The sequence below is a fragment of the Pempheris klunzingeri genome, chromosome 1 (assembly GCF_042242105.1).
Source record: "Pempheris klunzingeri isolate RE-2024b chromosome 1, fPemKlu1.hap1, whole genome shotgun sequence".
Classification (NCBI taxonomy): Eukaryota; Metazoa; Chordata; class Actinopteri; order Acropomatiformes; family Pempheridae; genus Pempheris; species Pempheris klunzingeri.
The window spans coordinates 7,400,420-7,428,046 of NC_092012.1; the positions used below are offsets into that span (position 1 = coordinate 7,400,420).

At 39.8% G+C, this 27,627-nt stretch overlaps 2 protein-coding genes across 3 annotated transcripts; one reads left to right on the forward strand and one right to left on the reverse strand.

Annotated features, from left to right (window-relative positions):
* Positions 1-1,352: 1,352 nt before the first annotated feature.
* Positions 1,353-20,021, forward strand: coro2ba (coronin, actin binding protein, 2Ba). Its single transcript, XM_070828488.1, has 12 exons — positions 1,353-1,484; positions 4,189-4,389; positions 10,647-10,763; positions 11,610-11,759; positions 12,800-12,964; positions 13,812-13,928; positions 14,022-14,126; positions 15,165-15,261; positions 15,647-15,759; positions 16,343-16,433; positions 17,157-17,296; positions 18,119-20,021. The coding sequence occupies exons 2-12, from the start codon at positions 4,189-4,191 to the stop codon at positions 18,251-18,253; spliced, it is 1,431 nt and encodes a 476-aa protein (XP_070684589.1). The 5' UTR covers positions 1,353-1,484; the 3' UTR covers positions 18,254-20,021.
* A 501-nt stretch (positions 20,022-20,522) lies between these two features.
* anp32a (acidic (leucine-rich) nuclear phosphoprotein 32 family, member A) lies at positions 20,523-26,427 on the reverse strand. Of its 2 annotated transcripts, none has more exons than XM_070828642.1 (7): positions 26,266-26,427; positions 23,515-23,664; positions 23,306-23,428; positions 23,016-23,214; positions 22,765-22,877; positions 22,616-22,670; positions 20,523-21,793 (listed from the first exon to the last, which is right to left on the reverse strand). In XM_070828642.1, exons 1-7 carry the CDS (start codon positions 26,317-26,319, stop codon positions 21,729-21,731), a joined length of 759 nt encoding a protein of 252 aa, XP_070684743.1. In that variant the 5' UTR covers positions 26,320-26,427; the 3' UTR covers positions 20,523-21,728. The 2 variants fall into 2 exon arrangements, with proteins under 2 accessions (XP_070684743.1, XP_070684673.1); XM_070828572.1 differs by having other exon boundaries at positions 20,523-21,796; positions 26,266-26,425.
* Positions 26,428-27,627: the final 1,200 nt, after the last annotated feature.

Here is a 27,627-nt window from a genome sequence, read left to right on the forward strand (position 1 = left end):
AAGTCAGTCACACAATTATCTCCAGCTCCATTAAATCTTTACATATGCACTTGAATAGGGTGCGAAAGACAATTTTAGGATTTTGAGTTCCTTATTATTATTTTATTGATGCAAAGTAAATCACAGGTTGGGGGCAAGGAGGCTTAGTCAATGTTTTTTTTAATATAAAATCTATTTATTGTTCCTGATGGAGTCATCTAGCTAAACAGGAACAAACACTGATGTTCAAATTAACTTCAGCTATTTCAGATGTTGCTTACACCTTGTTGATACATTTCTGACCATGGAACACAGTCACTGTGATATGTGGGTCAAAGAAGCACAAATCAGACTTAAGTCACACTCAGCTCCCAAGTTACAATAGCTATAAGTATAAATCTACACTGTTGGGGCATTATGCTAATTTCTTAAGACTTTTAAACACTTGTAAAGGTTAATTCAACCTTTTCTTGTCAGTGAAGCTTTATTGGTTTAAGTAAATCATTGATCATCAAAACAATATTTTTGAAAGCAGGATTTAGTCATTACAGTTTATAATAGAAGGCATATTTCATTAAATGTCAGTTGTTTTTCTCACTTTCAGCAAAATATGAAAGCAAGATACAAAATGTGAAAGCTTTACCTTTATTATTTATTTATGTTCTCATTACATGACACCAAAAATGGCAACTTGCTCAAAGACATGACTATAGATTATGGATTATGGATTATGTGCATATATGAAATATCAGACACAGAAGAGTTAGAGGACATTTTTCTTAGCTTTGAAACTGTGGATTCTGGAGGTCCTTTTCAGGAAGGTGTCTGCATTCCCTGTCCATACATGATTCATGTTTTTTAAAAGGTAGCGGCCTTTATTTCAGTCTAAATTTTTTATAATTTTGCCTCTGGTACTGTCATCAAGGTCCATAGTTTCAGATTCAGAGTCCACCTGCCTTTACAAACAATAGGTAGGTTTCATACCTGAGGAGTGAAGGATTAAAGTAAAACAGGTAGAGGAAGGAGATTAAAAGAAGGGAGGACGGAGGAAGTGCAACTCCTGGTGGTGCTGGGAATCACCCAGAAGGGCCTTGTGATTACAAACAAGCAGTGGGTGGGAGAGGAAAGAGGATGAATGGCTACTACTCTCCAACTGCTCGTCTGCTTGAGCTGGAGCACAAACTGTGGCAGAGACAGGCAGAGAGACTGAGGGCTGACTGAGTGGCAGGATGGGAGAGAGAAGGGTAAGAGGAGGAAGGGGGGAGTGTTATCCCTCCAGCTATCAGTACCAGTAGGAGGAGAAGAGCGAGTTTAAAGGGGAGGGGGGAGAAAAACATGAGAGAGAAAGAGGTAGAGCAGACACAAGCTGTATGCTTGGATTTGAAGGGGAAGGAAGGAAGAGAGGAGGTCCTGGCGGCTTGCTTAGAAAGGAGAGTGGATGTTTGCAGTCTGAGAAGGTCGCAGCAAAACTGTGACAATAGTGTCACTGTAAGGACACTGTTAAGGTAAGGTGACATTTTCAATAAGGTGATTACGGGAGCATTAGTGTGCTATCCATTATATTTTAGATACGATTATTTGAATCCAACTTGGCATAAAACACATTTTATGGTGAAAATCTGCAAAGTTAAGAAGGCCTCACACTGTTAAACCCTAGAGGGAATCATGCGCATAACGCTCAAGTCTTGTGATTTGTGTTTATTGATACGTAGTCATTTCTTCTCTGAGTTTCTGTGTTTTTGTGTACGTACATGCTGCTGCTCATGGTCTGTGTGTGCGTGCGCTCTTTATGCTGCAAACCCTCGTGAGATAAGAAAGACACAAACAAACACAGACATCCCTTCTGTGCCATATCCCAGTGACCAATGAATGAGCATCCTTGTAAAGAGAGCTCAAAGCGGACGAGTCTCCTCTTTCCCTCTCCTCTAATCGTCCCTCGGGCCACTCTCTGCTGCTCTTCTGTTCTGCATTAATTCTTTAACAAGCTGCCATTATACTGCTCATACAGACACGGCTCCAGAGCAGTTGATCGGGATGGGATGAGGGTGAGACATTTGTATGCTCACAGCAGAATCACATATGTATTTTCACTATCAATTGACCACTCAAGAGCCCAGAGTGAGTTTTCATATTTCTTGCTTTGTCTGACCAGCAGTCTAAAACCCAGAAATATTCAGCATACAGTTATATAAAACAAGGGAAGCAGCAAATCCCCACATTTGAGCAATGGTCTTTACTTTTCCTTATTTAAGGGAAGTTACCAATGCTTTAGTATAAGTTAAAGTCTTACAACATTTCTATTACCAATGGACCTTTTTTGCCTGCGTACATTACATTCACATGGTGCATCATTCTCCTTTCGGTTTCAAATTAGTTTGATTTTGATTGTGATTGAAAAGCCATGATAATTTATTGCAGTACATCCTATTTTATAAACTCATGACACTGTAAAGAATAATACTAACTAGCTGTTCGACAAAGGTAGTTGAGTTAAAAGTACAATATTTCCATCTGAATCGCAATTGAGTAGAAGTGTGAAGTAGCAGAAAATCGTTGTACATTAATTATCTTAACTATTTACATAATTAAGTTTTCAGCACCACTTGCAAAATTCAAAAACAGGAAAAACTGCTGTGGCACTATGCTTAATGCGCTGTAATAACAGTATCACAGCAATACTGCCACGGGGTCACTGAGTGCTGGAGGTAGGGCGAAGTGATCACCCACATCATTGTAGCCCACTGGATGCCATTTCACCAGTCTGGTTTTAGATGGAAAAGGACAGAGCAGGACAATGGCAGCAGCATGGTCTGAGGATGTTTCTATTTGCATGTGTACACCACTCCCACCAGTTCCCCTTCGCATCCCAAGAACAATGCTGAATAGAGGATTGCCTGATGTCATCCGCCATTGCTGCTACAGATCTGAGAACGGTCATAAACCCCCCCCTCAGTTCCTGTTGTGAACTGATATGATCCATTAATAGTGTCACTGGAATTTATACCCATCAACAGATCTGGTTTCAGAAGATCTTTCAAAATGTGGCAACATTCATCAGCCAGAAATTCCCCCCGTTTCTTTCCTTGTGGGACAAAGGGCATTTGACATCCACTTCCTGTGGCTGGGTCAACGATGAGTCCTTAAGCAGAGCCATCTCATGCCAGAAAATCAAGAGCTTCACCAGTACATTCTTGTGGTGGAGTGACGAACAAAAGAAGCAAACGTAACCACTTGTCTTTTGTTGTGTGTAGTGGCTACAAACAAAGGCTGCTTTTCTGTCGCACAAGATTCATGTGAACAAAATAAAGTGACAAACATCAGGACGTACTCTCATCTGTTGTGTGTGGCTGAGATAAATCATTTTGGTTGACATACAACTGTCTTTTTTGTGATAAAGTTATTTAGAAGAAATGTCCTTACTACTGCTCCTCTGTCTTGACGTTTTAATCACTCTCTCTAAGGCAACAAGAAATAGTGTCAAAACAGTTTTCACCCAGTTTTCACCCTTTCAAAGTCTCACACCCATAACCAATTTGGACACTTTCCCACAACTCCATGTGTGACTGTTATCATGTCTGCACAGATGGGACAGCCCACCCTGCAACTGTGCCTTTAGTAGATGGGAATTTAACATTAGGTTTCACTCATTCTCCCTGTATAACCATCATCACATTAAGTTGAACAATACATTAAGATTAATTATAACAATGATTAAAAGATAAAGATAACTTTCCTTTATGGTGTAATTTATTTTCTTAATGATCATTCTGTACCAACTTGGTTATTTTACATGGATAAATGTTCATCTGTTCTGCCTACGCACAATATCAGAACTGCTATTCCATTTGCTGCACTGGACACACCAGATGGTACAAAAGCACGGTTGTCATCTAAAGCATACCTATAGTTTAACCACATTAAATGCATTGCACAAAATATTGTTTTTGGATGGCAAAGCCAGGTCAAAGCTGTTATGCTTTGTTGATTCTGATAAATAAAACAGAATTATAAATGGGTGCATGTGCAAGTAAAATATCACCCTTTTCTGTGGGAAATGTATTTCATTGACTGACGGTTAATTCAAAACAATAAGACACTGATTATTAATAGATCATTGTTAGTAGCAGCTCTAATAAAGAAGCTCAAGTAATGTCAGGATGTTCTGTGTCAAACCTACATTTTATGTAGATATTCATTTCTTTCCCTCAGATGTCATGGCGTCCAAGCTACCGAACCTCCAAGTTTCGAAATGTCTACGGAAAAGTGGCCAACCGGGAGCACTGCTTCGACGGCATCCCCATCACCAAGAACGTCCATGACAACCACTTCTGTGCCGTCAACTCCACGTTCCTGGCGGTCGTCACCGAGAGTGCCGGCGGGGGCTCTTTCATTGTTATACCTGTATCCCAGGTAACTGGCTGTTTGGTGTTATGCTGACCAGTGGAAAAAAAACAATGCGGTCTGAAAAGAAGACAAATAACCGTCAAAGACTGAATCTTTGGTGGTCATTTATCTGCTTTATAGTGTCAAAGAAGATATGGGATATTTAAGGACTGTGTGTTAAAACACTCAGTTTTTAGTTATGAGAAAACCCATCAAACTTGTCAGAGAGTATTTGGGAATAGGCACGTTACTCAGAATGTAGTCAGCAATCACAGTCTGGGTCAGGATGTCGATGTGTTTTATACTGTACATTTGTTTAGGGTTTCAACCATTATTCTTTCTGTAGATTTATCAGATTACTGTGGTTTCAGCTACTTCACAGAGCACACCAAGATCTGAAGTCTGAAAACTGTTTTCACACAAATTCAGCACAGACGCTCCCCACCATTGCAGAGCGTGCCAGCCTTAGATCCTAAAGCCAGAATTGAAAGCCAAAGTTGTAACAGTAGAATTGCCAGCAGGATCACATAAAGGCATGCTGGTATTGCCCATAAACAAGACAAAAGGGCAATGTTGTAATGGAAAGTGTAAGATTCCTTGTCTTATTCTAGGAGAAGGTATGTGTTTCTTCTTCCTGAGATTTCTCTTCACGTTCAGCAAATTAATTCTGCTTTACTGCTTTTGATGGATTATTCATTGTACAGCTACACTGTAGATTTCAATATGGAAGTCATAAAGTTGCACATTTTAGAGATATTATGCAGATAGTTAAGTGAATAGTAAAGTTTAAATCATCGAGGTCAAATATGGAGAGTAACAGCATTTAACTGAAAACCTGTGTATCACCTGAGGTGATATTGGGTTTGATGTGGGGAGTATAGCATGCTTTCTGAATTTGAATTATGAATTGAGGTGCATTCAGCAAGACAAGTGTTTCCTACGTGATGCTGATTGTTGGTGTGTATTTTCTATGTATTACTGTATCATGGACAGCGAAGCACAAATATTTTTGTTGTTATTTTTCCATGAAGCCATCATGTAGGTTGCATCTCAGTCCACTTTGTAGCTAACATTGTCCGTGTGAGAAACCACAAAGTGCTTTGCCTCTTTAAGAGAGACTTATCCAAGGCACTCGAAAAGCTCTTGGCTGCCAAGCAGGGTCGAGTCAAGCTGTTATCAGGCACAAGAAGTATTCAGTGAGCTGAGCAGTTCTGCTGCCTGAAGCAGGGAGACCTCAGCTACATTTTACTTTACATCATTGTGAGGCTCAGTCATGGAAAGAGACAGACTACCGGCTGTCTGTGTGTATGTGCACTGCCATTTAAGTGATTAGATAGTTTGTGACCTCAGATCCAAAGACAATAATACCAACTAACAGTGGGGCTCTCTGTTCCCTGTTGCCATGCTGGATCATTTTATATACAGAACATCAGAGTACATAATACAGGCCAACATCATCACCTGTCATTTAAGAAAAGGTCATTTGTTTAACTCAGATTTGGCTTTTAACACTGATGAAGCTGCAGGTAATATTCAGAGATCCAAAGGAACTTTAGATGCAGTACATTTTGTTCATGGAAGTCACTTTGTTTTGAGCTTTCGAACAAGAAGGAGAAAAGTAATGAAAACACATAATGAAAGTGACACTTGCTGTCACGTTGATTTATAAAAGGTTGCTTGCATAGATGGAAAGAGAAGGTCACATTGCCTGGTTTTTCACGTGTGACTGCTAGGTGGCTTATTTGTAACTCCAATAATAACTTGATTATATAGTATAACATAATCTAATTATACAGGATTCACTGAGAAGGATCTTAATGGATGATATGTGTAGGTGGTACGTGGACTGTGCAAACAAGCAGATATTTTTCAGTCAGTCCAGTCATAGAGAGAAAATCCAGTGAACATCTAGAAAAGAAGCTGATATTAGTAGTCGTTTTATTTCTGACTATTAAAATAATCTGCACTAAACAAGCAGTAAATCTTCTCCTCAAGTGTTTCTCACTTGTTTCACTGATTATAGAGTAAAAAAATACCTATTGCAGTCTTGAAGCGAAACTCATATTCTGCTGGTACTTCTCACCATGTGTGATGACTCTAACCATGACCTGTCTAAACGCCATAACTTGATCGATTTCCTCCTCATCAGAGTATTGCACTTAAGCATTTCCGCTGGTTTCCGCTGAGCTGACGAGTTCAGAAACGGCGTTTATCATATTCAGCAGCAGCACAGATGACAGCCTCAGTAGCATGGTGGCTGCTGTTTCACGCAGTATCCTCTGGTCAAAACAGCAAATCAGAAAACTTCAGAACTGATCTCTTGTACGAGATGAACAGTTAAAACATATTTCTTATCTTTATTGTTTTGAGGTGACCTTGAGCTGTTATTTGTTTTATGCTGATAGATGGTGTTGAATGGTTAAGATGTGTGGATGGTTATTTGTTCTTGGTAACTTCTATGAGGAAATTAAATGGTCACTTCTTTGTGATGTTAAATATTAAATGATGAAACATAGAAAAACACAGTAGCAGTTACAGTTTTTTTTGTTAAGGTGCACATTGTGATGAATGCAAAATGTGTGACGTTGCAATTGTGGAATTCAAAGTAGTTTATCAAAAGTCAACCAATCCAAAATCAATGACGGGTGTTAAATCTTAATTAGAAGGACGGACGCTATGCAGTGATGTCACCAGTCATACTTTACCCAAAATCAATAGTGGTCTGCCCTGTTTAGTAGATGTCATCATCAGGAGCAGTCAATGGAGTGCCTTGTGTATGGGGTCACTCAGGACATGTAAATAAATGACAAAGACAGGAAAGTTTGAACTTCAAAGCATTAAAGGAAATCAGAAATCTCATATCAGTTTTCCTGTCTTTATAGAAGGCACCATTACACTTTTGAATGTTCAAAATGAGCTCCTCCTGCTTAGAAATACAAGCTAATCTGTGGTTTGGCTAATGGCGACGTCTGAGCATGGCACATTTTACAATGACAGCCGGTGAGACAGCCATATGGTTGCCCCAGACAACGGTACTAGCAAGTGGCGGGACTACCGCTGGCACCACCTGGCACACAGACCGGCCCAGAAATTGACACATAAGGTCACAAACACCTCTTTGGCACCTCAGACAAAGAAAGAGAGTCCAGTGGGTGTGGTGCCTTGTGAATCACTGCTACTACTACTGCTACTCTAACAACCACTACCACTATCATGTGTATGATACTTGTGTGCAGCGCTTTGACGGATATGAATCAGTTTCTTGATTATTGTGATGTAGAGCTGAAACAATTAAACCACGTGCTCAATCAACAGAAAAGTATCAAAGAAATTTGCGCCTATTTTGATAATAAATAATAATCATTTAAGTCATTTTCCAAGCAAAAGTACCAGGTTTCAGGTTCCAGCTTCTCAAATGTAGATGTCCTGCTGTTCTCTGTCTTATATGATAGTAAACTAAATATATTTTGGTTTTGAACTTTTGGTTGGACGATCATTTGAGAAAATAGCCAATAGACAACAATGAACAAGGAAAGTAATTGCTAGTAGCAACCCTATTCTGCATCTCTTCCTCTAAATAAACCTACATCTTATTTTCCAGTTCACCAGCAAGTCTTAATGCAATATTTTTACATGATATCTGTAAATATACATATGTTAAACTCATTTATATAGAGTAATTCATAGTGAACATGTTTTAATGGCATTAGAGGAAAGGGAATTTCCAACGTACTGTGTTGTGCACAGTACTCATACACATGATTAAAGGGTGTTATTTTGCCACAGTTTGTTATTCCCATTTAGTTAAACTGTGAGGTCACAATAAGCAAGGCTCTACTGTACAGTCAGACACACAGTGACAGAGACCAGACCGCCTGACCGTGTGACCATGCTACTGGAGCACATGACAGCACTGGCAGCATGCGTTAGACCGTCAACATTTGATAAACCGCAGTAGCAGAATATCAATGCAACTTGCATGAACATCATGACTCAGCACGTTCTCCTTAGGTTAATGAGTGGCCATCGATATGGGAGAGTAAGCAACAGAATATTTATAACATCCTCTGCATAGATGTCTAGTGTGCGGTAACTCTGACCCATTAGCTGCAAGAACGGTGAATTTTACAGAAGAAACTGACAGCAGGAGAGGAAGTCATGTAATATTATTATTGTAGTATTGAAGCCACACTAGTTGTTCATTTCTTCCTGTTCTGTAATTCAGTCATTCACATTATTGCATATTATTGCCAGAGTCGCATTATTTTTTCACAAAAGTTAATCCCCTGAAAGGCTGCTGATAGAATAGGCTGTACTACAGTAACAAAACAACAGCTGTGGTAAGCCCTGTTAATAAGGATGGATTGGGAATTACAGATCAATAAGCAATCATAGTGTGGTGCGTCTGGCATACCGGTACCTGGCCTGGCATCACCAGCAGCTGCCAGTCATCCAGATGAACCTTAGCAACACTGTTTTTTTTTCTTTTATGTTATTATTATGGCAGTGAGATAGCTTTAAAAATGAAATATTTTAAATAGAAGCTCTACATACTTTTATTATCCCTGTCAGATTTCCTCATAATACCTCATGGACCCCCTGAACCCTGTGGTTCCCAACAGTCATTATTTCTTTGCAGATAATTAGTTCCACCTTAATAAGGAGTCCCTTAGATCCCATGTTATTAATGTTTTGAGGCCATGTGAAAACCGCGCTGTCAGTGTAACATTTATGGAAAAAGCTAATGCGTCATCAAAGCTTGTCTTAGCCTGGTTTGTCTCTTTTTACATTTTACATCCATACATGCACATGAGTTTACATGTGCGGTCTAAAGTTCCCAGAAAATCACAGGAGGGTGACGTCAAAAGGGCCTTTTAACTCATGTAATGTGTCTTAGTTCATTACTTTTATTATTTTTATCATTCTGTCTTGCTTTGTCACACTGCCCCCTCTTTTCCTTCACTCTTATATTGATTGAATCGATGTCTCACTTCACTGTTGTCAGGTTTTGGCAGACATCGGTTTCCGTTGCTTTTGGCATGTGTCGCCTGTTGGCATCTTGTTAGCAAAGCCCTCAGTGTCTTTGGCAGTGTGTTAACTCGAAGCTTAAACAATTTTCCGTGCACAAACTTCCTGCTTGCTTCGGCCGGTGAACTACAGTGGTGACATTGAAAAAGTATTTATTGATCTGTTTTCTTTTTGTGTATATGTTTATTTATACTGTATGTATTGTGTATGTTGCTGGGATTGTACTGATATATTGAGATTTTGAAACCCACTTAGCCGTATAACTTGTCAGCTAGGTTTGATCAATGTGGTAAATAATACCTGATAACTAAATGTACCTTTCATATGCATATACAGAAATCTTTTAACCTCAGTCCTCAGTTGTATTTCACCAGTTTGTGGCAGGTGGCGCTCTGAAAATGAATTACTTTGTTCTCTCTTTGAGGGTTTAGGTGCAGACATGCTGCTAATTCATTTTCAATACGTTACTTAAAGTAGAAAACATTTTATTATTCCGTGTAGAGTCTATTAAAGCTCGCTAATGCATCTGGAGTGAATGTTCAGGGTTCAGTGAGGACGTGCATGTAAACACACACAGGATTTCAGTGAGGCATGACCCGATGCTCCTAAACAAATCTCTGAGGAAATAAAAAAGAGGTCAGTGGATTGAAGTGACATCAAACATTCATGACATCATGACCGACATTAGGAGCTGTCTGTCATGTGTTGTTATGAGCCACTGCCCCCCTGTGGACTCTCTGGGTTATTGCAATAACACTAATGTGCCTCAGACGTCCCTGAGCAATAACCAGGTCTGCTTTTTGTTCAGGATTATCTCACTGATGTCAGTTTTTTTATTACGTTCTATTCGTCTCGTCAGATATTACTAATATAATACAATTATATATACTTAAATACTACTAAAGTACTTTTTCATATCATTTTTATTACTGCTTTTTAGGTCTTTGAAGAAAGTGTCCTCTTGTACGCTGTCATTTTACCAGAAGATTACTAGGTGTCTTATAAATCTATGTGGGATTTGCACTTAAGTGCAAAATGCAAAATAAACACAGTATGCATACTATCTATTCAATCTATTAAATTCTATTTTACTAGCTTTAATTCCCACAAACATTATATATAATATAATCTCTTACTCATGGCTTTGCACACAGAACAATAGATTTTAATATATGCTGATATTTTCATTTCTTTCACCTACACGCTAAACAGAGAAAATGAATGTAAAATAATGTACCTCTGTCACTCTGTTTCAGTCTGGCCGCCTGGACTCTCATTACCCAAAAGTGTGTGGCCACCAAGGCAATGTACTCGATATCAAGTGGAATCCCTTCTTTGAAAACATCATAGCGTCCTGCTCTGAGGACACCTCGGTAAGTGACCCCCAGTCTTTTTCTTTTTATATCTGTTTTTTACAACCAGTTGACTCAGGATAATAATAGGAGACTTGATGACTTTCAAGAGTTGACAAACACTCTGTGTCTGTGAAATCAGGAGTTCTGTACATGCTGAGGTTGACAGGAGGCAAACAGGTCATCAATTCTCTGTGGCCAGAGAGGGACTGACTCAGAGATTTTGTACTGGACACAAGCCTGTGATTGGATTTTGGCTGGCAGCTGCTCTAGTCCCTGTTGTTGTTGTGGACCAGTGGCCTGAAAATGGCTAATGACAGATGTGAAATGCCTTTGAGCAAGGCACAAATCCGCTGGCTGTTCAGTAACTGACTACATAAATGATATTAGACACAATGTCAAATGGCAATTGCTGTTGCTCTTAATCTCAGACACTGCATGGTATACATATTTATATATATACATTTATATATATAAAATAAGACCCTATAGGCCTTTTTTTCCTTTACATGCACCTGTGACGTTGTCTGCTGAGCATAGTAAAGCCATGTTAGTACTGTGTCCTGTATAGTACTTTCACTTGTTGAAGGATAATCTCCTCTGGTCCAACACAGAGCCTCTAGCCATAGCTGTAATCCAGTCTAATCCTAATGCAATGGGCTACATTGATACCATGTGCTATTTTTGATCGGATGGATCTCTGGCTGTGTCATACTGATAGTAGTTTGGAGCCCATATGAAAGAGTTATTAAATCTGAAGTGGCCTCTGACAAAACCATAACAATTATTAATCTGTTTAATAAAAAATTCTGCGTGTTTGTGTGTATGCTTTGTGATTACCTTTATATTTTCTGTGCGTGTGAATAGGTGCGAGTATGGGAGATCCCAGAGGGCGGTCTGAGGCGCAACATGACGGAGGCAGTGCTGGAGCTGTACGGCCACAGCAGACGGGTGGGTCTGATCGAGTGGCACCCCACCAGCAGCAGCATCCTCTTCAGTGCCGGCTACGACTACAAGGTACCACTTCAGTGACCCCAAACACAACAAACTCCAATAGACACAATACAAGGACAGAATTATGATTATAAATGATTTGATTTGATTTGATTTCACTTTTTTATCAGAATATTCCTCTGAAATGTGCCTTGCTTCGTGAGGTGTTCACTGTTTCACAGAAATAAGGAAATACAATCAAAATACAGTGCAAACATTTAACTAAACAGCAAACAATCCTGCAGACATATAGTACATCAGACATTGTGAATAGGTGGCTGCAGTGCAGTCAGTTTAATCTCCCCCTTTTACACTCAGTGCTTGGGTCACACATGATCACTGAGGTCTACTTAGAACCCAAACTCTGGTTTAACAGGACAGACTGAGGAACAAAAGATTTCTGCTATCTGTTCTGTTCAGCCTGTGGGACTCTAAATCCTTCTTTGACGGCCAAAGCTGATATTCTTCAAATAAAATATGAGATGGGTCAGATGTGGTATTACCTGCCAGAGACATGGTATGCAGCTTGAAAACTTCACTCATGCGTTTGATCCAAAGTCTTTGAGCAGACACGCAGCAGCTTTAAGTTGAACTGAGAGCCAAGTGTACCATGCACTGATTCCATACTGCATAACACTCTGTATTATAGATAGAAAATAACAGAATCAGTCTCCTGAGAAAATAAATGCATTGTTTTTACTTTTCTATAATTCTAATGTGCACTCTGAGTCCTCGGACATTGAATAGTTGTGGGTGTTTTTCACCATTTTGTGACATTTTATAGACCAAACAATTAATCGATGTACCAAAACATTTACAGGCAGATTAACGAATATAGAAACTAATCATCATCAACTCCCTGTATCGAGAGCTGAGAATTAAGATCTCAACACTATAAGGCTCTGTTGCAGCCATGAGACAGTTATTTTATTTTGGATACCACCACAGACCACCGTGTGATGTGTCCAATTTCATTTACCAAGCTCCCAACATAATCACATCATTGATTGAAACATCGCAGCCATCTAACAGCTCCACCCAACAATCCTTCCTGACTGTGTCAGATCCTGATCTGGAACCTGGAGATCGGAGAGCCGGTGAAAATGATCGACTGCCACACCGACGTCATCCTCAGCATGTCGTTCAACACAGACGGCAGCCTGCTGGCCACTAGCTGCAAAGACAAGAAGCTGCGTGTCATTGAGCCGCGCTCCGGGGCAGTCCTTCAGGTGACAGGGAGGGGGCTGGTATTCTTACAGGAGTGTGCATGCACATTAGGGAACTGTTGGAGCTTCATTTAAAAAAAAATATCCTCTAAGATGACTGATGCTGCTTAGGAAATTGGTCTTCCAGGTTTTGACCCCTTAGTTCAAATTAAGGAAATTTAAAGCAACGGTAGGTAACTTTTAGAAAAGTAGATTTTTGTCATATTTGCTGTCATTACGTCCTGACAGCAGTACATGAGACAGCAGTCTGCTCCTAATGGCATTTACAAGAATCACAAAACAACCAATCAGAGCGAGTCAGTGCATTAGAGAGGAGTCTCTAATGCAGTGTCAATCACTGCTCGTGCACACACTGGGCCTTGGTGATCTTGCTGCCTGAGCACCATGAAATGGTCTCTGATTATCACCCCTGCTGCACAGAGTGGTGGTAATCAAAACCAGGCAGCAGGGAGAATAGAACAGACAGGAGGAGAAAAATGATGTAAAAAAGATATAAAATCATGTAGAAATATGTATCTTAAATACAGATTTAAGGTTCCAACAAAGGTGAGTTGTGGTCTGTTGTATTTTATTTACAAAGTAAATGAGATATGATTATATCAAAGCAAAGCTTGTAGACTGTATGGAATGATTAAAACCTTAATTCATGCCATTAAAATGTTGGAGAGCAGTGGTCCCCTGCTCTAAATAACCATATAACTGTACTTTGTGTTCCAATGGACTAATCGTAACCCTTCACAGTTTTTTTCTGTATTGTCACAAGAATAAATACTGGTAACACATTAGACAATGAACTTTCCTAGTAGGTGCATGTATCATTAAACTCTGTCTTTGTGTGGTGCTCCACCAGCAAGCCAGTTGTAAGAACCACCGTGTAAACCGAGTGGTATTCCTGGGCAACATCAAGCGACTGGTCACCACAGGGGTTTCTCGTTGGAACACCCGGCAGATCGCTCTCTGGGATCAGGTCAGATGACACCTCCATATGGCTCATGTCTGTAATGCCAGAGCGGGTGGGGCAAGTGTGTGTGTTTAATTCCCTGTGCGTTGCTCTTCTCAGGAGGATTTGTCCATGCCAATTGTGGAGGAGGACATCGACGGCCTCTCAGGACTGTTGTTTCCCTTCTATGACGCTGACACACACATGTTGTACCTGGCTGGCAAGGTCAGCGCCGACCCTTACTTGCTCACAATGTGGAAATGATTTATTTGTGATGTAATTTTTCTCCGATTTACTATATTCACATTAACGCTGACAGAAGAATGAACTAAGCTGAGATTTTCATATTCATGTTTGTACACACAATATATTTATGTTTTTATTGATAAAACATTTTGGTCTTCTGATACCCATTCTGTAATATTTACAGTCTAAGAGACACACTTGACCCTGTCAACTAACCAGGGGACAGAGAATAGGCACTCTGTAGTACAAATTTAGTATGACAAAACTAATCAAATATAAAGGTCAGTGATGCCCTTTTTAATCAAGACAACTGAAAAATGTGCCCAATTTGCATTCCATTAAAAAAAATGTAGAGAGGCAGATGCCCCCTAAATTAAAAGAAGGTCAAAGTCTAAATAGTGTGCGATAAATGTGACGTGTCAGTGTCGAATATTTATTTAATTATGAATTTATTATTTTTTTATTTGAATGCCTTGAATGTGACATCAAGCGATTGTTCACTGGCTGTACGTGACGAGGTCCTTTTACAGTCTATGTCAGATACCTGATGAAGATTGGGCAGGTGAAATGTTATATCAGTATAAATGGTTTGTGTAAATGAGAGCAGTTTGCAGAATGTCATTCGCATTATGAAAATTGTTGCTGTTAGATTTCACTATTTCAAATACATTTCCCACATGTTACTGCATTGATATGTTTAAAGAACAAACCACTTCCATAAGTGCTGTACGCTAAGATTTTAGGTTTTTCATATTTTAAACTGGTAAGATGGTTGCATGACAAGAGATGCATTTTTACTTCTCTCATCTTCAACACCCTCCCTTAATTTGAATGTTGATGATTTAAGATTGTGTGTAAAACTTTAGTCAGAGACAACACAGCTTGTTCTGGGAATCTGTTCTACAACATGAGGCTTCAAGCATTAAGATGTAAAAGATTGTAAAATTAAATGCAAAATATTGTTAAAAGCTACTTCTCGAATTGCAATGTGACAGCCGCAATCTGGTTCCCCAACAGGGGGACGGCAACATCCGTTATTTCGAGATCACCACAGAGAAGCCGTACTTACAATACCTAATGGAGTTCCGGTCTCCAGCCCCACAGAAAGGACTCGGTAAGCCATGTGTTGATCGCTGATATACGATCTCTCCTGCTGAGAGCAGGAAGAGAAATCCTAACCACTTCATTAGCAGTCTTGATGGGATGGGGGTGGGGGTGGGGGTGGTGGATCACAGTGTCGATGGGCTCGGCCTCAATACTGCTCTAAATGTGGTGCTGCACGGCTGAAAGGATGAAATTCTTTGAAGACAAAAAGCCAGATGAATTGAAATGTTCGCTCGGTATAGTTTTAAAAGCTTCACTAACTGCTGTCATATTGCAGCATTTCGATATTTTTCTCTTGCTGATGTGACACCAGTTAGCCATGGCTTCTGCCTTCTGGGAGAGGATTTGATATTGTTATATGTTCTTTCACCACACGCCTCTGACCTTTTCAACAGGTGTGATGCCGAAGCACGGGCTGGATGTGGGAGCTTGTGAGGTGTACCGCTTCTACAAGCTAGTCACCCTGAAGGGTTTGATTGAGCCCATTTCAATGATTGTGCCAAGGAGGGTAAGTGGGGGAATGAAATAATGGAATGGACTCATTCTACTCTGTCCTCTCATTTGTTTTAATAAAGAATCTTTTCAAACCTATTATATGGTTTTAGGCAAAGAAATCGTGTTTAAGACATGGTTTTCCCAGACTTTTAGATAATTAACCACACCAAATTAAATAATCACAGTAATAGTGTATGTTGGTTAGAACTGGGTTTATCGTTTAAAAGTGGTACCAGTATCCTCAAAGTGGCATCGATACCAATAGAGTTCTTGATTTGATACTATTTCTCCATCTTTGATTGCTTTATCAAGTTACTCGGATTCCCAGTTTTTCCTGAGATAATCCTTTCGCATTTTATGAATTAATTGGGTCACATATACTGCAGTTGACCTCACCACCACAGACTGTATGGGCTGTAGCCGCTACGGTAGTGAGCCAATCACATGTCGCATAACATCAAAGAACAGTTGCAGCAACTGGCTACAAGCAAAACCGCACAAATACTCCTCAGTTTCATTACTATTTGGTACTGGGTTATTTCAGCCTTAGACGTGTGGAGCACCCAACCCTAATGTTGGTATTTCCTGGTTTCCAGTCAGACACATACCAGGAGGACATCTACCCCATGACAGCAGGAACAGAACCTGCGCTGTCCGCCACTGAATGGCTGAGCGGCATTAATAGAGGTAAACAACACTTTAGACACACACTGGATAAGTTGATGCTCCTTTGGTGATGCACCATGTTAGGCACAGACCACATCATCCTGTATTTAGCGATGTGAGTAATATTCAGAGAAAGCTACAGCAAAGCATTCTGAAGAAACACAGTCACCTTCAATCACTGTGCCTTTTTAGTTTGTTTTGTTCGTTGTTGCCAGCACTTCACACGCTGTCACCGAACATATGGCTTGTTTTGTCACCAACGTGGTGCAAACTCCCACAGATATTTCCTTCTAATCAAGATCATACAACTTGACCCAGGCTCTGATTTGCATTTCACAGGGTTTTCACATTACAACATCGGTCAATTGAACATTGAATTGAGGAGGCGACATTGTTTATAGGAGGTGGATTTTTCGTTGTTTTCCATCCTTCATGGGCGACCTTAACATCAGTATAGCTCAAAGCAAAAGGCCACAAACTGCCGTTTTAAAGTGAGCATTACCTTCTCCTGTGCAAATCATTTAATGCCTACCAAACTTTAGAAACTCACAGACACAATGAGAAAAACTTCAGTCTAGTATGCAGATCAGTTTGAACTGACCAAAAGACTTCAAAGACATATGGACCACCGAGCAATAATAGATCACAATATGCCTGCGTTAACCAGTGAAGGTTATAAGCCTCATTGTGCTTTGCTTCAGCTTTCACATGCTCAGGAGTGTTTTTGCTCCTTTGTGCAAACAGACCCGGTGTTGATGTCGCTGAAGGACGGCTACCACCGACCAAACCAGTTAGTGTTCAAAGCCCCAGTGAAGGAAAAGAAGAGTGTGGTGGTGAATGGGATCGACCTGCTGGAGAACGTCCCACCCAGGACAGAGAATGAGGTGTGTGGAGAATAACGCTGTGAATCACTCTTCACAGCTGTCATCATTACTCTGATGATGTTCGCCTGTTATTGAAGCATCTGATAACAGTAGTAGAAGAAAATAGTCAGAGGATTAACAACTAATTATGCAGCAAACAAAAGTAGCAAATTGCATGATGAAGTTGTGGTATTGATAACGTGGAGGATTGTTTTTAGAGTCTCTGTTTAGATGGGTGGGGGTGACTGTGCTGCATATTATACACATTATGTCCTGTTTCTTGGGCTGTTTCCATCACTGGATCCAACAAAGAGGCACTTTTATATCTTATTGGGATCCACACTCACGAACAAATAGACAAATGAAGAGCATGTGAGCTGACGAATTGAGCCTTGGTGTGAAAGAAAAAGAAGTCCTGGAGAAGGCACGAGTGGACCCAGAAATAAGATAACTTTGTTAAACTTCACGGAATAATTGAGTTTTATTGTTGATGCAGGAAACAACCGTTGACAATTCAACAGTCTCACTTCAAGGTCTCTTTATCAAATCACAAATATGCTGTTAAGCATCACTCCTCAGTGTAAAATAAGAAAAACTAAATGGAGAAGCTACAGTTTTATAAAATGCTGAATAGATTACTGTCAGTTTTATAGCATGCTGAATAAATTGGTTGATGCAGAAGGTGTGATGCTGTTGTCATATGCTGTGTGAATAATGCAAACTCCCTGTAGTCACAACAAAATATCTGTTCCATTGCTGTAAGTTCTCCAAATGTCCTGATTAGCTTTTCATACTTGTTCAAGTGTTTGTTACATGCGTGAGCTTCTGTCTTTCTTCGCACAGCTCCTGAGGATGTTCTTCCGGCAGCAGGATGAATTGCGGCGGCTGAAGGAGGAGCTGACCACCAAGGACGTGCGAATACGCCAGCTGGAGCTGGAGCTCAACAACCTGAAGAACGTTAGCCCCAACAACGTCTGACCTCGCTGCCTCCCGGACTGGCAAAGCTGCTTCCTTTGCCCCCACTTCTGACCTCCAACAAGCTTCTGAGCCCTCCCACCCTTCGTTTTTGATAAATCACACTATATCATAACTTAATTCCTGCTGCCCTGCATAGTGCACACAATAATATGATAACTGAAGGATAATGTCTTTACTGGTGCAATTACTGGAATGTTGTAATAATGACAAATGTGATGCCTTGACTCTAAGTAATGGAGGCAATGCAGTGTTCATGGATTGCAATCTTAACATAAAGTCGATGGTAAAGGAGGTTTGAGATCCAAGAAATGTAGGTATTATCTATGTTTTTACGATGTAATATTCTTGATCTGACGCACTCTGAGGTGTTATGATCAGTTTCTGCATATTTCTCTCCAGACCTCCTGTGTGTCTGTCTCACTATGCCTACCCAATCATTCACGTGGCAATATGTCAATCACCACGCAAAGGAGCTCCCACACCTATCCTCCTAGAATGACCAAACCATCATCTAGTTCTCCTTTTTTGCTGAGTCAAAGCCGGAGCATAAAAAGACTGTCACTGGCTCCTACTCTTTCTTCCCCAAGGCCTTAGACCCTGCTGCAGACACAGATTGCAGCGAGCTGCAGCATCCTCTCAAAATGGCTGACATGAAGTGGTTTTGCAACTGACAGAAAAGACGAGCTTATGCAGACACGGATCATGTTTTTCCACACAGCTGCTTGTCCTGTAAAGTCTTTTCTCACCAACAAATGTTTTGTATAGATTTTACTTCACAATACTGACCTATTACTACCCAAATGTCTTTCTTCCCAAGGAGAGTGCATAACTCCCTTACCTTAAGTGTTTTTATTCTTTATTTAAATAGTGGGAAAGCAGCAGGGAGACATGACTTGTGTAACTACTCAAAATAGGCTCAAGGGAAGCTTGGCTGGCTGTTATCGGTTTTTAGGGCTAATTTTGAGGATGGGGGGGTAATGTATATTTGCTTCTATTTATTTGTCACATGTTACCTTTTTAGCTAATAACATGTATATTTGTTAATCCCTTTTTTTTGTATGATGTGTCGGCGCAAGTAATGATTGTGATGCTTGATAGATTTGCTGAATGTTTCCGGTTGAAATGGTGCAAACTTTTTGTGAAGCTGTACCTTAAATGGTATTAGTTCCTTAATTCCAACAACATAACTTCAGATAAGGTATGAATATATACTCTTGCCTATTCCTAACAGTACAGAAGACTGTCATAATAACCATCCTTTTACATTTAGACTAAATATATCACTATTACTGTGTTTATCTGTAGATGTGTCATTTTACTCCAAGCACCTGCTTCTCTTCCTCCACTTCGACCGTCATCTTAACTTAAACTGCAGTTCAAATACATCTGTTTCCATTTAAGTTTTTTCTCTGCAAATTTAAGAGAAGTGGGCACTGGATTAACATTTGATTATGCCAACCAAGTTCAAGCAGTTTTCAAAAAGATTCTGCTAAATATGCCATGTGTCTTTTAATCCAGACCCAATCACATTCAGCCTCGCCTTATTTCTGATCCTGCTTTTTGTGGACTAAGAAAAGGAGGAAGATGAATTGGCTGCACACATAGCAAGAATGGAATTTATATCCTGAGGGAGTAAGAAGTAAGTTATGGACTGAAGGTCACAAGTCTTTCCTGATCACGTCACACTGGGGTCATAAGGGGTCCAAAGCTTTATAGCTTCAGTTAAAATAATCAGGAAAATAAAATCATGAACCCTTTGACACATTAATGGTAAATGTGGATGTTTCTTACAGATTAAAATAAAAGGCTGCAGTGAAAGTAGACAGTGTGAAAAGGATGTACCAGAGAAGGGTCAGCTACAGTGGAGAGAAGTTGAAGTTGTGCTTTGCCAGGTCCTCTAATGTAGGTGTACCGAAGACTAAAATCAACCACTTGACAGTTCATTTTTAGTCGAGGTGAGGTAACAGGACAGAAAGGCTTTTAAAATGACAGAAACTCTTGTTGTTCAGTGGCGTTTTGGCCATGGCAGTTCCTCCTTCCTTGATTAACTTTTTGGGAAAACCCAGCGTAGTTGCTTAGTTTTGTCTGTGGAGGTACAATAGGTCTTGTTCAGTGTAGAGATAATAGTATCACATTTGTCTGCTGAAAAATGCATCCTGGATCAGTTTCTGTGTGGAGAAAAACTGTCATCAACGCCTGATGACCTGAAAGTGGAGTTCTGTACCTTTTGACTTGACCGTGTTATACAAGGACCACAAACTGCAAAACATATATAAAAGGGATTTATTGAAGTGAATGGGAGGGAAAAAGAAACAATTTGGCTGATGACAGTGGATTTAACATAGAGTGAAAAATCACTGAGGTAGGCCAATTTGACCATTATGTATAATAGTGAAAACAAAGTCCAAAGAACTGGCCGTTTTTTCCAGAGTTAACACTTTTGAAACATTTTCAATGCACATAAGATGCCGATGTAACCTCCATTTATATCAAGTACTTCTCTACACTACCACCACAAAGTCAAATTCAAACATTGCCACCTGTGTGTCACAGAAAAGAATGTGGAAAAAGCGATTATGAATTCTGATGTTGAACATTTCTATTTATGGAACGATTATGCATATAAAGTTATGTTCAAATTCAAGAAATTTCACACTGCGTATTTTAGATAAAGCAGCATACATATTTAATATCTTATTACAATTCATATTTCACCTCAGTTGTCTGTTCAATGTCTGCCGTCATCAAAGAGAATACAAAAAAATAGATTTGGTCATTATTTACAAGAACACGTAATTTCCGAACTATCAAAGCTGAGGGTTTGAGGAGGAGGAGCAGCTTTGACAAGGGCAGACATTTTTTTGCAAGGATTTAAAAATATGCCCTGTGAGGGTCACACTGTGCATGTTCAGACAGAAGTTTCACACCAGGACAGCAGAGAGTATTGGCATACTGGTGACACTACAAATACATAACTTACATTTAAAAAAACAAAAAAAAAAGTTCAATGCAAAATAAAAGAAAACAAGAAGTTTAAGACGGGGAGAGGACAGCCATACATGAAATCCAGTAGTTGACTTTAAAATGTATTAGACATGCACTCTTTTTTTGTTTGATTTTGTTTTTTTCTTTTGAAGGGGGGGTCTTAAAATACATAAGTCATCAGAAACTGGTCTTACACAAACGGTGAGAAAACAAAAACATTTCTTAAAAAGGTTTATCTTAGCTATTATTTGATAATACAAAATTGGTGTCCACGAAGCAGTTAAAAGTGGACTGTAAAGACTGGAATACGGGAGCATCAAAGGTACATAAATTTAATTTATTTCTCCAGACAACCCCGTCTACCTGACTGGCCGATAACAAAAACCACTCCTACTGCAATATGAAACTGGGGAAAAATACATGGGGTTGCTGGGAGGTGACTGGGAGATACAAGTTTAAAACAGTTCACAACTTAGCTTCATGAGGACTCTCAATCGTCTTCATCCTCTTCGCCTTCTTCATCCAGTTCCCTTTTTCTCTTCTGACCTCGATCTTCTTCTGGAAAATAAGAGAGTCACAGTTAAAAGACACAAACGCCACAAATCAACCAAATACTGTCCTATTCAACTTCTTTTTCAGGTTTTTTCTGCGCCATGGCGGCAGCAAAGCTGGCTCAAACTGTATGCAGTTTTCACATTACAAGACAAATTTACATCGCTTTGTGATGGACAATAAAGATTTTCTGAATCAGTCCCAAATCTGTACTATGTAGTAATTCTCAGCAGGCTTCCAGTATTTTGTGTGTTCACACTGGAAAAGACACAAAATTAATTTGTCTGAAAACAAAAAAGAAAATGTTTGAGTGTTGAAGGACACCATTTTACCACAATGTAATGTACAATGTAAATGGAGGAGCTTCCTGCAGCTTGAAAGAATTTGAACGGTAGATGGCTTTGAAACGGCTCCAGGACACTTCAGAGAATGAAAAAGTAACTTGCATTTTTGGAAAAACACTTTGCTGTGCCTTTGTCATCTGTAATATGTATTATGATTCTAACGTCTTGGTACAGAGCATGTATTGCATTTGTTGTTGGTACAAAAACAGTTAAAGGTTTCCCATTGACTTTTTGACCACTAGTGGTGCTGTGGAGCGACGTTTTCACCAGAATCATGCACACACGGGACTAATTCTCTTCCCTCCCCTCAATTATAAAGAGAAAATCTTCCAATTTTTTAATATGGGAGCAAACACATTCAACATGAAACTCCACAGGGCTCCTTTAATTGTGATGATTTCTTGTATATTAACAGTACATTCTAACAACTAGTACATACTGAATACACTTAGCATGTAGTGTAAGCCACCATTTTACTCACCTTCATCATCCTCATCATCAACCTCCCTGTCATTCAAGTCTTCCTCCTCCTCCTCCTTTAAAAAAAAAAAAGGAAAAGTTAGTATCGTTACTCCAGACTGAACATTTTGAACGATTACAGAGAGTAAATCTCAAATAGTCTTATCCCACCTCGCCACTGAGGTCATCCTCCTCTTCTTCATTCTCCTCTTCATCTTCCTCCCCTTCTTCCTCCTCCTCGTCTCCTGGTGCTGCATCTTCATCATACTCCTCCTCATCTACATCTGGGTGAAAAGGTTGTTAGTTAATTATTAGCCAAATGTTCAAATGTCAACATCAGAAACTTTTAACAGATGCTGGAAAGCCGACAGCTACACGCATGTGGGGTGTGTGAAGCACTTTGCCCGCAGCCTCAGACGTACCATCTTCATCGTCCTCGTCATCATCCAAGCCCTCTGCGTACACCTCAGCATCTGAATCAGGTGCCTCTTTGTCGTCTTTGTCGTACCCGTCCAGGTACGTGAGCTGGGGTAGTAGCTTGAATACGTTGTCTCTGTATTCGTTCAGGTTTGTCACTTCACAGTTAAACAGATCTAGACTTTTCAGGGTCCCCAATTCTTTCTGTCAAAAGAGAAAACAAGTTTGGTGAATAATACAGCAAGCTGCTTTGAATACTGTCTTCTTCCCCCGAGTATCTTATGACCTTACTTACCAATGGTTCTATTGTACTGAGGTCTTTAATCTTGTTGCCACTGAGGTTGAGGTGTGTGAGGCTGGGGCATTTATCTGCCAGAACTTCCAACCCTCCTGAGATCCTGTTATCGCTGAGTTCAAGCTGTTGATCAATTAAAAACAAATTAAAAATGTCCAAACCTTAAAGCCTTAAAAGTCATAGGTTTCTTTTTGTAGAGAAACACCCACCTTTTTGAGTTTCTTTAGCTTCGGCAAGTGGGCGACTGTCGTCAGTCCAACGTTGATTGTGCTTAGAAACTCCAGCCCCTCAAATTCGTCTGTTAGACCCTCGATCTTGCCTTCATTTGAGCGACAGTTGTCTAGCACAAGTTCTTTGACCTGTGGGACAAAACAAATGGTCCGAATTCAAATTAGAAATAGCTAATACAGAGTGTATAAGATAGGTTACGGATGAATACATTTTCTGTCTTATTGATTATTAAGTTGAAGCTATTTCATGGTTAGAGAGCTAAAGCTAAAAGTTGGTTTTAGTTATTATGTTATTTAGGAGGGACGCACTTATTTAAACTGAGAATGTGACTTAATATGGCGAAATAAATATGCTGTGATATGATATATAATGGTTTCAGCTTTTGGGAAACTACTGCTCCATTTAAGTCCCTCCACTGACCAGGCTTCTTATCTTAAAGAGCTACATAAGGTGTTTATTCAGGGAGCACACCAACACCGGCTGGTTTAACACTAAATTAACCTGCAAACCTAATCTGCAGTTTAAAGTGGCTTAAGGTCAGTACATTTACTTGGGCATTACCATTTTTTACCACTTCATACTTCTAGACTCTACTCAGAGGGAGATATTATACTTTGCAGCTTAGTGCTTTTTTTCATACAAACTATTTAAAATATGATCCATTTCTATATATTAAGCTGCTCATCAGGATATAAAGTAATTCAAATTGTTAAAACTTGTTTATACATTGATAAGAGCAAAGCTACAGACATTGACATGACCTGTTTTTTTAAATGTGTAATTTGACTTGTCTATGTGTAATAAAGATATATTCTATTCTAGTACTAACAATCTAATACTATACTTAAACTATCTATGGTACAATAATACCATAACATTCTATAGTAGGAGTGCTTGTATTTTCAATACTTTACGTATTGTGTGCTGATAATAGGCTTCTTCTCTACTTTGTGCGAGGGACAGCAGGACTTCCACTTGTATATTTATTGAGTAGTAGGCCTGAAGCTATTTTCACTTAGGTAAATGGAATGAATTCTATTATCCCACCGCTGCTTATGGTTTTATGGCCTAAGAGAGATTACACAACACTTTAAATATGAAAAATGAACACAAATGTTAAGTAACGTGGACAAGATGAAAAGAAATGCTGTTTCATCAGCACAGTCTTTAACAAAAAGCTTAAAAAGTGGGAGTCACATTAAACAGGCTGGTTTGGCGCATTGATATTTATATAATCGGATATGCGGTCACAGGTGTGCTGTTATCGGATATTTTACCGCGGCCTTGAACGTGACTCAGCCAATCAGCACCGAGGACCGGAACTATACATTTAAAAAGAAGAAGAAGAAAACATCCCATCAATAATCTGCGGACAGCAAACATTTCGACGCGCTGCTTCTCCTTCCGCTGCGTAAATATCACATTAAGCTACTTTTTCCTGCAGAAACAAACGCGGCGCGGTGGCGTTTCTTTTGACGGGTTACCGAGTTAAAGCGTAACCAGAAGCTGTGTGTGTGTGTGTGTGTGTGTGTGTGTGTGTGTGTGAGTGTGAGTGTGTGTCACATTAGTCAAAACAAGTGGGAGCCAAACAGACCTACGAGTCGTGCACAGGGTCATTTGTGAGTAGGAGGGGCAGCTGAGGCAGATTAGATAGCTGCCAGGCAAACGTTTCATTGTTGCTTGTGCTAAACAGTAGCCGATTTGGATTGAAGGCGTGTATAGACTTCTGTTATTAAGAAGGTATGATGAATGGTTCGTCGTTTGTGTCGACCGAAGGGGATATTCGGTGTGTTTCCAATTGCCTTTGTTTCTCGGTAAAATGGCGGCTTGTCCTAGTTCTGGAAAACTAGAGCAACAACGCGGCTCGGCAGTTTGTTTTCATTATGGCCGGAGCCGTCGTCGAAAACGACAGAAGCTCCGCGAAACCGCCGAATTAACCCTCCACCCTGCAACTTAATACCGACGCGTGTGTTTGCGTGTTTTCATGCGTCTCCAGTGTTTTCTGGAAACGCGCTCTCTTTTCGGCCCATCTGTGCGCACCGTGGCTCCGGTCGTGAGGCTGCACGGGCTGCAGGCTCTCCCCGTTTAAAGCTCCTCAATGTTTCAACGCACTTCCTGCACAAATAAACGAGCTCAACTGGACACTTTGAGCAACTATTTTTTTTTCTTTTAAAAAAAAAAAAAAAAAAGGTGTGGGGTTGCAGCTCCGAGGCGACAATGCGAGGCTGTGGTCTTTATGCATCATTGATAATGTCATGACTTTGAGTATCCGCATCCTTAACGCGCCAAGCGCACGGCTTAAAATGTTTAGGTAAATCCATTTCACGGCCGAAGCATGCAGATGGCACATCAAAGGACGGCTAAATAACAATAACACGGAGGGGGAGGGGGTTTAAACGAGAAAGGGCTGCGTTCGTTGATCAAAAGTTACAAATATGGCTTCTCGTACTGCTTGCCTTGTTTATACCGCTGGCATATAAAAAAAAAAAAGCTGTGCTGCATTCTCAAACTGCACATGAAAAACGTGAGGCTGGAGCCGCACAAAAGTTCAACCAGCGTACCTGCAGCACCTGCACACTGTAAGCATGTTCGCAACAATGTGACCCGACGTCTGCATCATCTTTTAACTTGGAGGAAACTTTGTATCTCCACGCCAAGACATCACACGAAAAGATTCTCCATTAGCTGAGTGGGAAACATTTAAGCAGCGAGATGTGAGGCCAACTTACATCTGACGGAGTGCGGTTCCGCAACTCTAGATGAATTCTTTTCTTCATGTCCATCCTTGATCAGCGCGCCCGCGATATGATACACACTTTTTTTTTTTTAAATAATTACTGCAAATGCAACTACCACCTCCAGAACAGACTGCTGTTGTTCATTCAAACTTGATCCGCTCGGTGGGCGGGAGCACGTCTCGGGATTGTCGTCACCGTCGGCCAATGGCTGCAGCCAAATAAAGAGGGAACGGATTTACAGACGCACGGGCCAATGAAGCCGCCCTGATAAATCTGGGTGGGGTTTTGTTGTCGAAGTTTGGTTGCTTGTTAACTTAAGTTTACATGGTTAATGTAACAATTAACATTAAAAAAAATCAGCTGCACTTCCACTAAAACAAATCAAGCAGGGGAAAGCAATAAATTAAAAAAAATAGAAGCTTGATACAGGAAAAACATACAATTTAAAGAGAAGATCTATTTGTTTTGGTAGGTTTTTAATCATTTATTTTAATTTCTTGAAAAAATCCTGGTGACCACTGAAGAATTTAATGCTATTGAATGGAACCTAAATGAGTTATAGTCTTGTAGTTTATTATAGATTGCATAAAAAAAATGTTTATTTCATCTACGAACTAAAAAAAAAAAAGAGTGTTTAGCTGCTATTAAAAAGTAATAGGCTGCTGCTTATTTCCACAATGGTCCTGGTTTGTTCAAAATGTGACAAAACAAAACAATTGTGGACGTTCAGCTTTATCAGAGACTTTTTACTTTTTACATATTATACAAATGAAACATAAAATATATTTGACTGGACCTTTTGTAGAATTTTTACTTTTTACATATTATACAAATGAAACATAAAATATATTTGACTGGACCTTTTGTAGAATATAACACGCAGCATGTCATTTGTCATCAAATTCAGTTTCAGTTCATACGAGTGTGGAAGTTAGCAAAAATAAAGAGAATTAAAATAAGATGACAATAAAACTACAGCTTCATGTTTAAGATCATGTGATTTTCCTCCCAATATGATTATTTTATATTATTTGAACAATAAATATATAGCTTGTCATGCTTTTATGTCCCATACAATCAAACACTCCAAAAAACTCAAACTTCTGGCCGTGGCTGAAGACTTGCACATATAAACTGATGCAGTGATGATTTTCTTGGGCAGTCAGACCACTGAGCGGCCTCATGAGAGGTCAACTCTGAGCTTTGGGTAGGAGGACTGTAATGAGTTTATCCACAAGGGGGAAGCAAAGTCATAAATTGGGGGCCACTGACTGTCAGGTGGGTTTAGCCCAACTCTTGGTACACGTTTTAAAAAAACACAAATAATTGTTGATGGGGAGACGCTTGAATCAT

Excerpts from the sequence above, each read along its gene's own strand:
- coro2ba (XM_070828488.1), top strand. The coding sequence starts at position 4,189 with ATGTCATGGCGTCCAAGCTACCGAACCTCCAAGTTTCGAAATGTCTAC. Across the intron at positions 11,760-12,799 it reads GTGCCGGCTACGACTACAAG|ATCCTGATCTGGAACCTGGA; the intron begins GTACCACTTCAG and ends TGACTGTGTCAG. Across the intron at positions 17,297-18,118 it reads CACCCAGGACAGAGAATGAG|CTCCTGAGGATGTTCTTCCG; the intron begins GTGTGTGGAGAA and ends TTCTTCGCACAG.
- anp32a (XM_070828572.1), bottom strand. The coding sequence starts at position 26,319 with ATGGACATGAAGAAAAGAATTCATCTAGAGTTGCGGAACCGCACTCCG. Across the intron at positions 23,215-23,305 it reads TCAGTACAATAGAACCATTG|AAAGAATTGGGGACCCTGAA; the intron begins GTAAGTAAGGTC and ends CTCTTTTGACAG. Across the intron at positions 21,797-22,615 it reads TGATGATGAGGATGATGAAG|AAGAAGATCGAGGTCAGAAG; the intron begins GTGAGTAAAATG and ends CTTATTTTCCAG.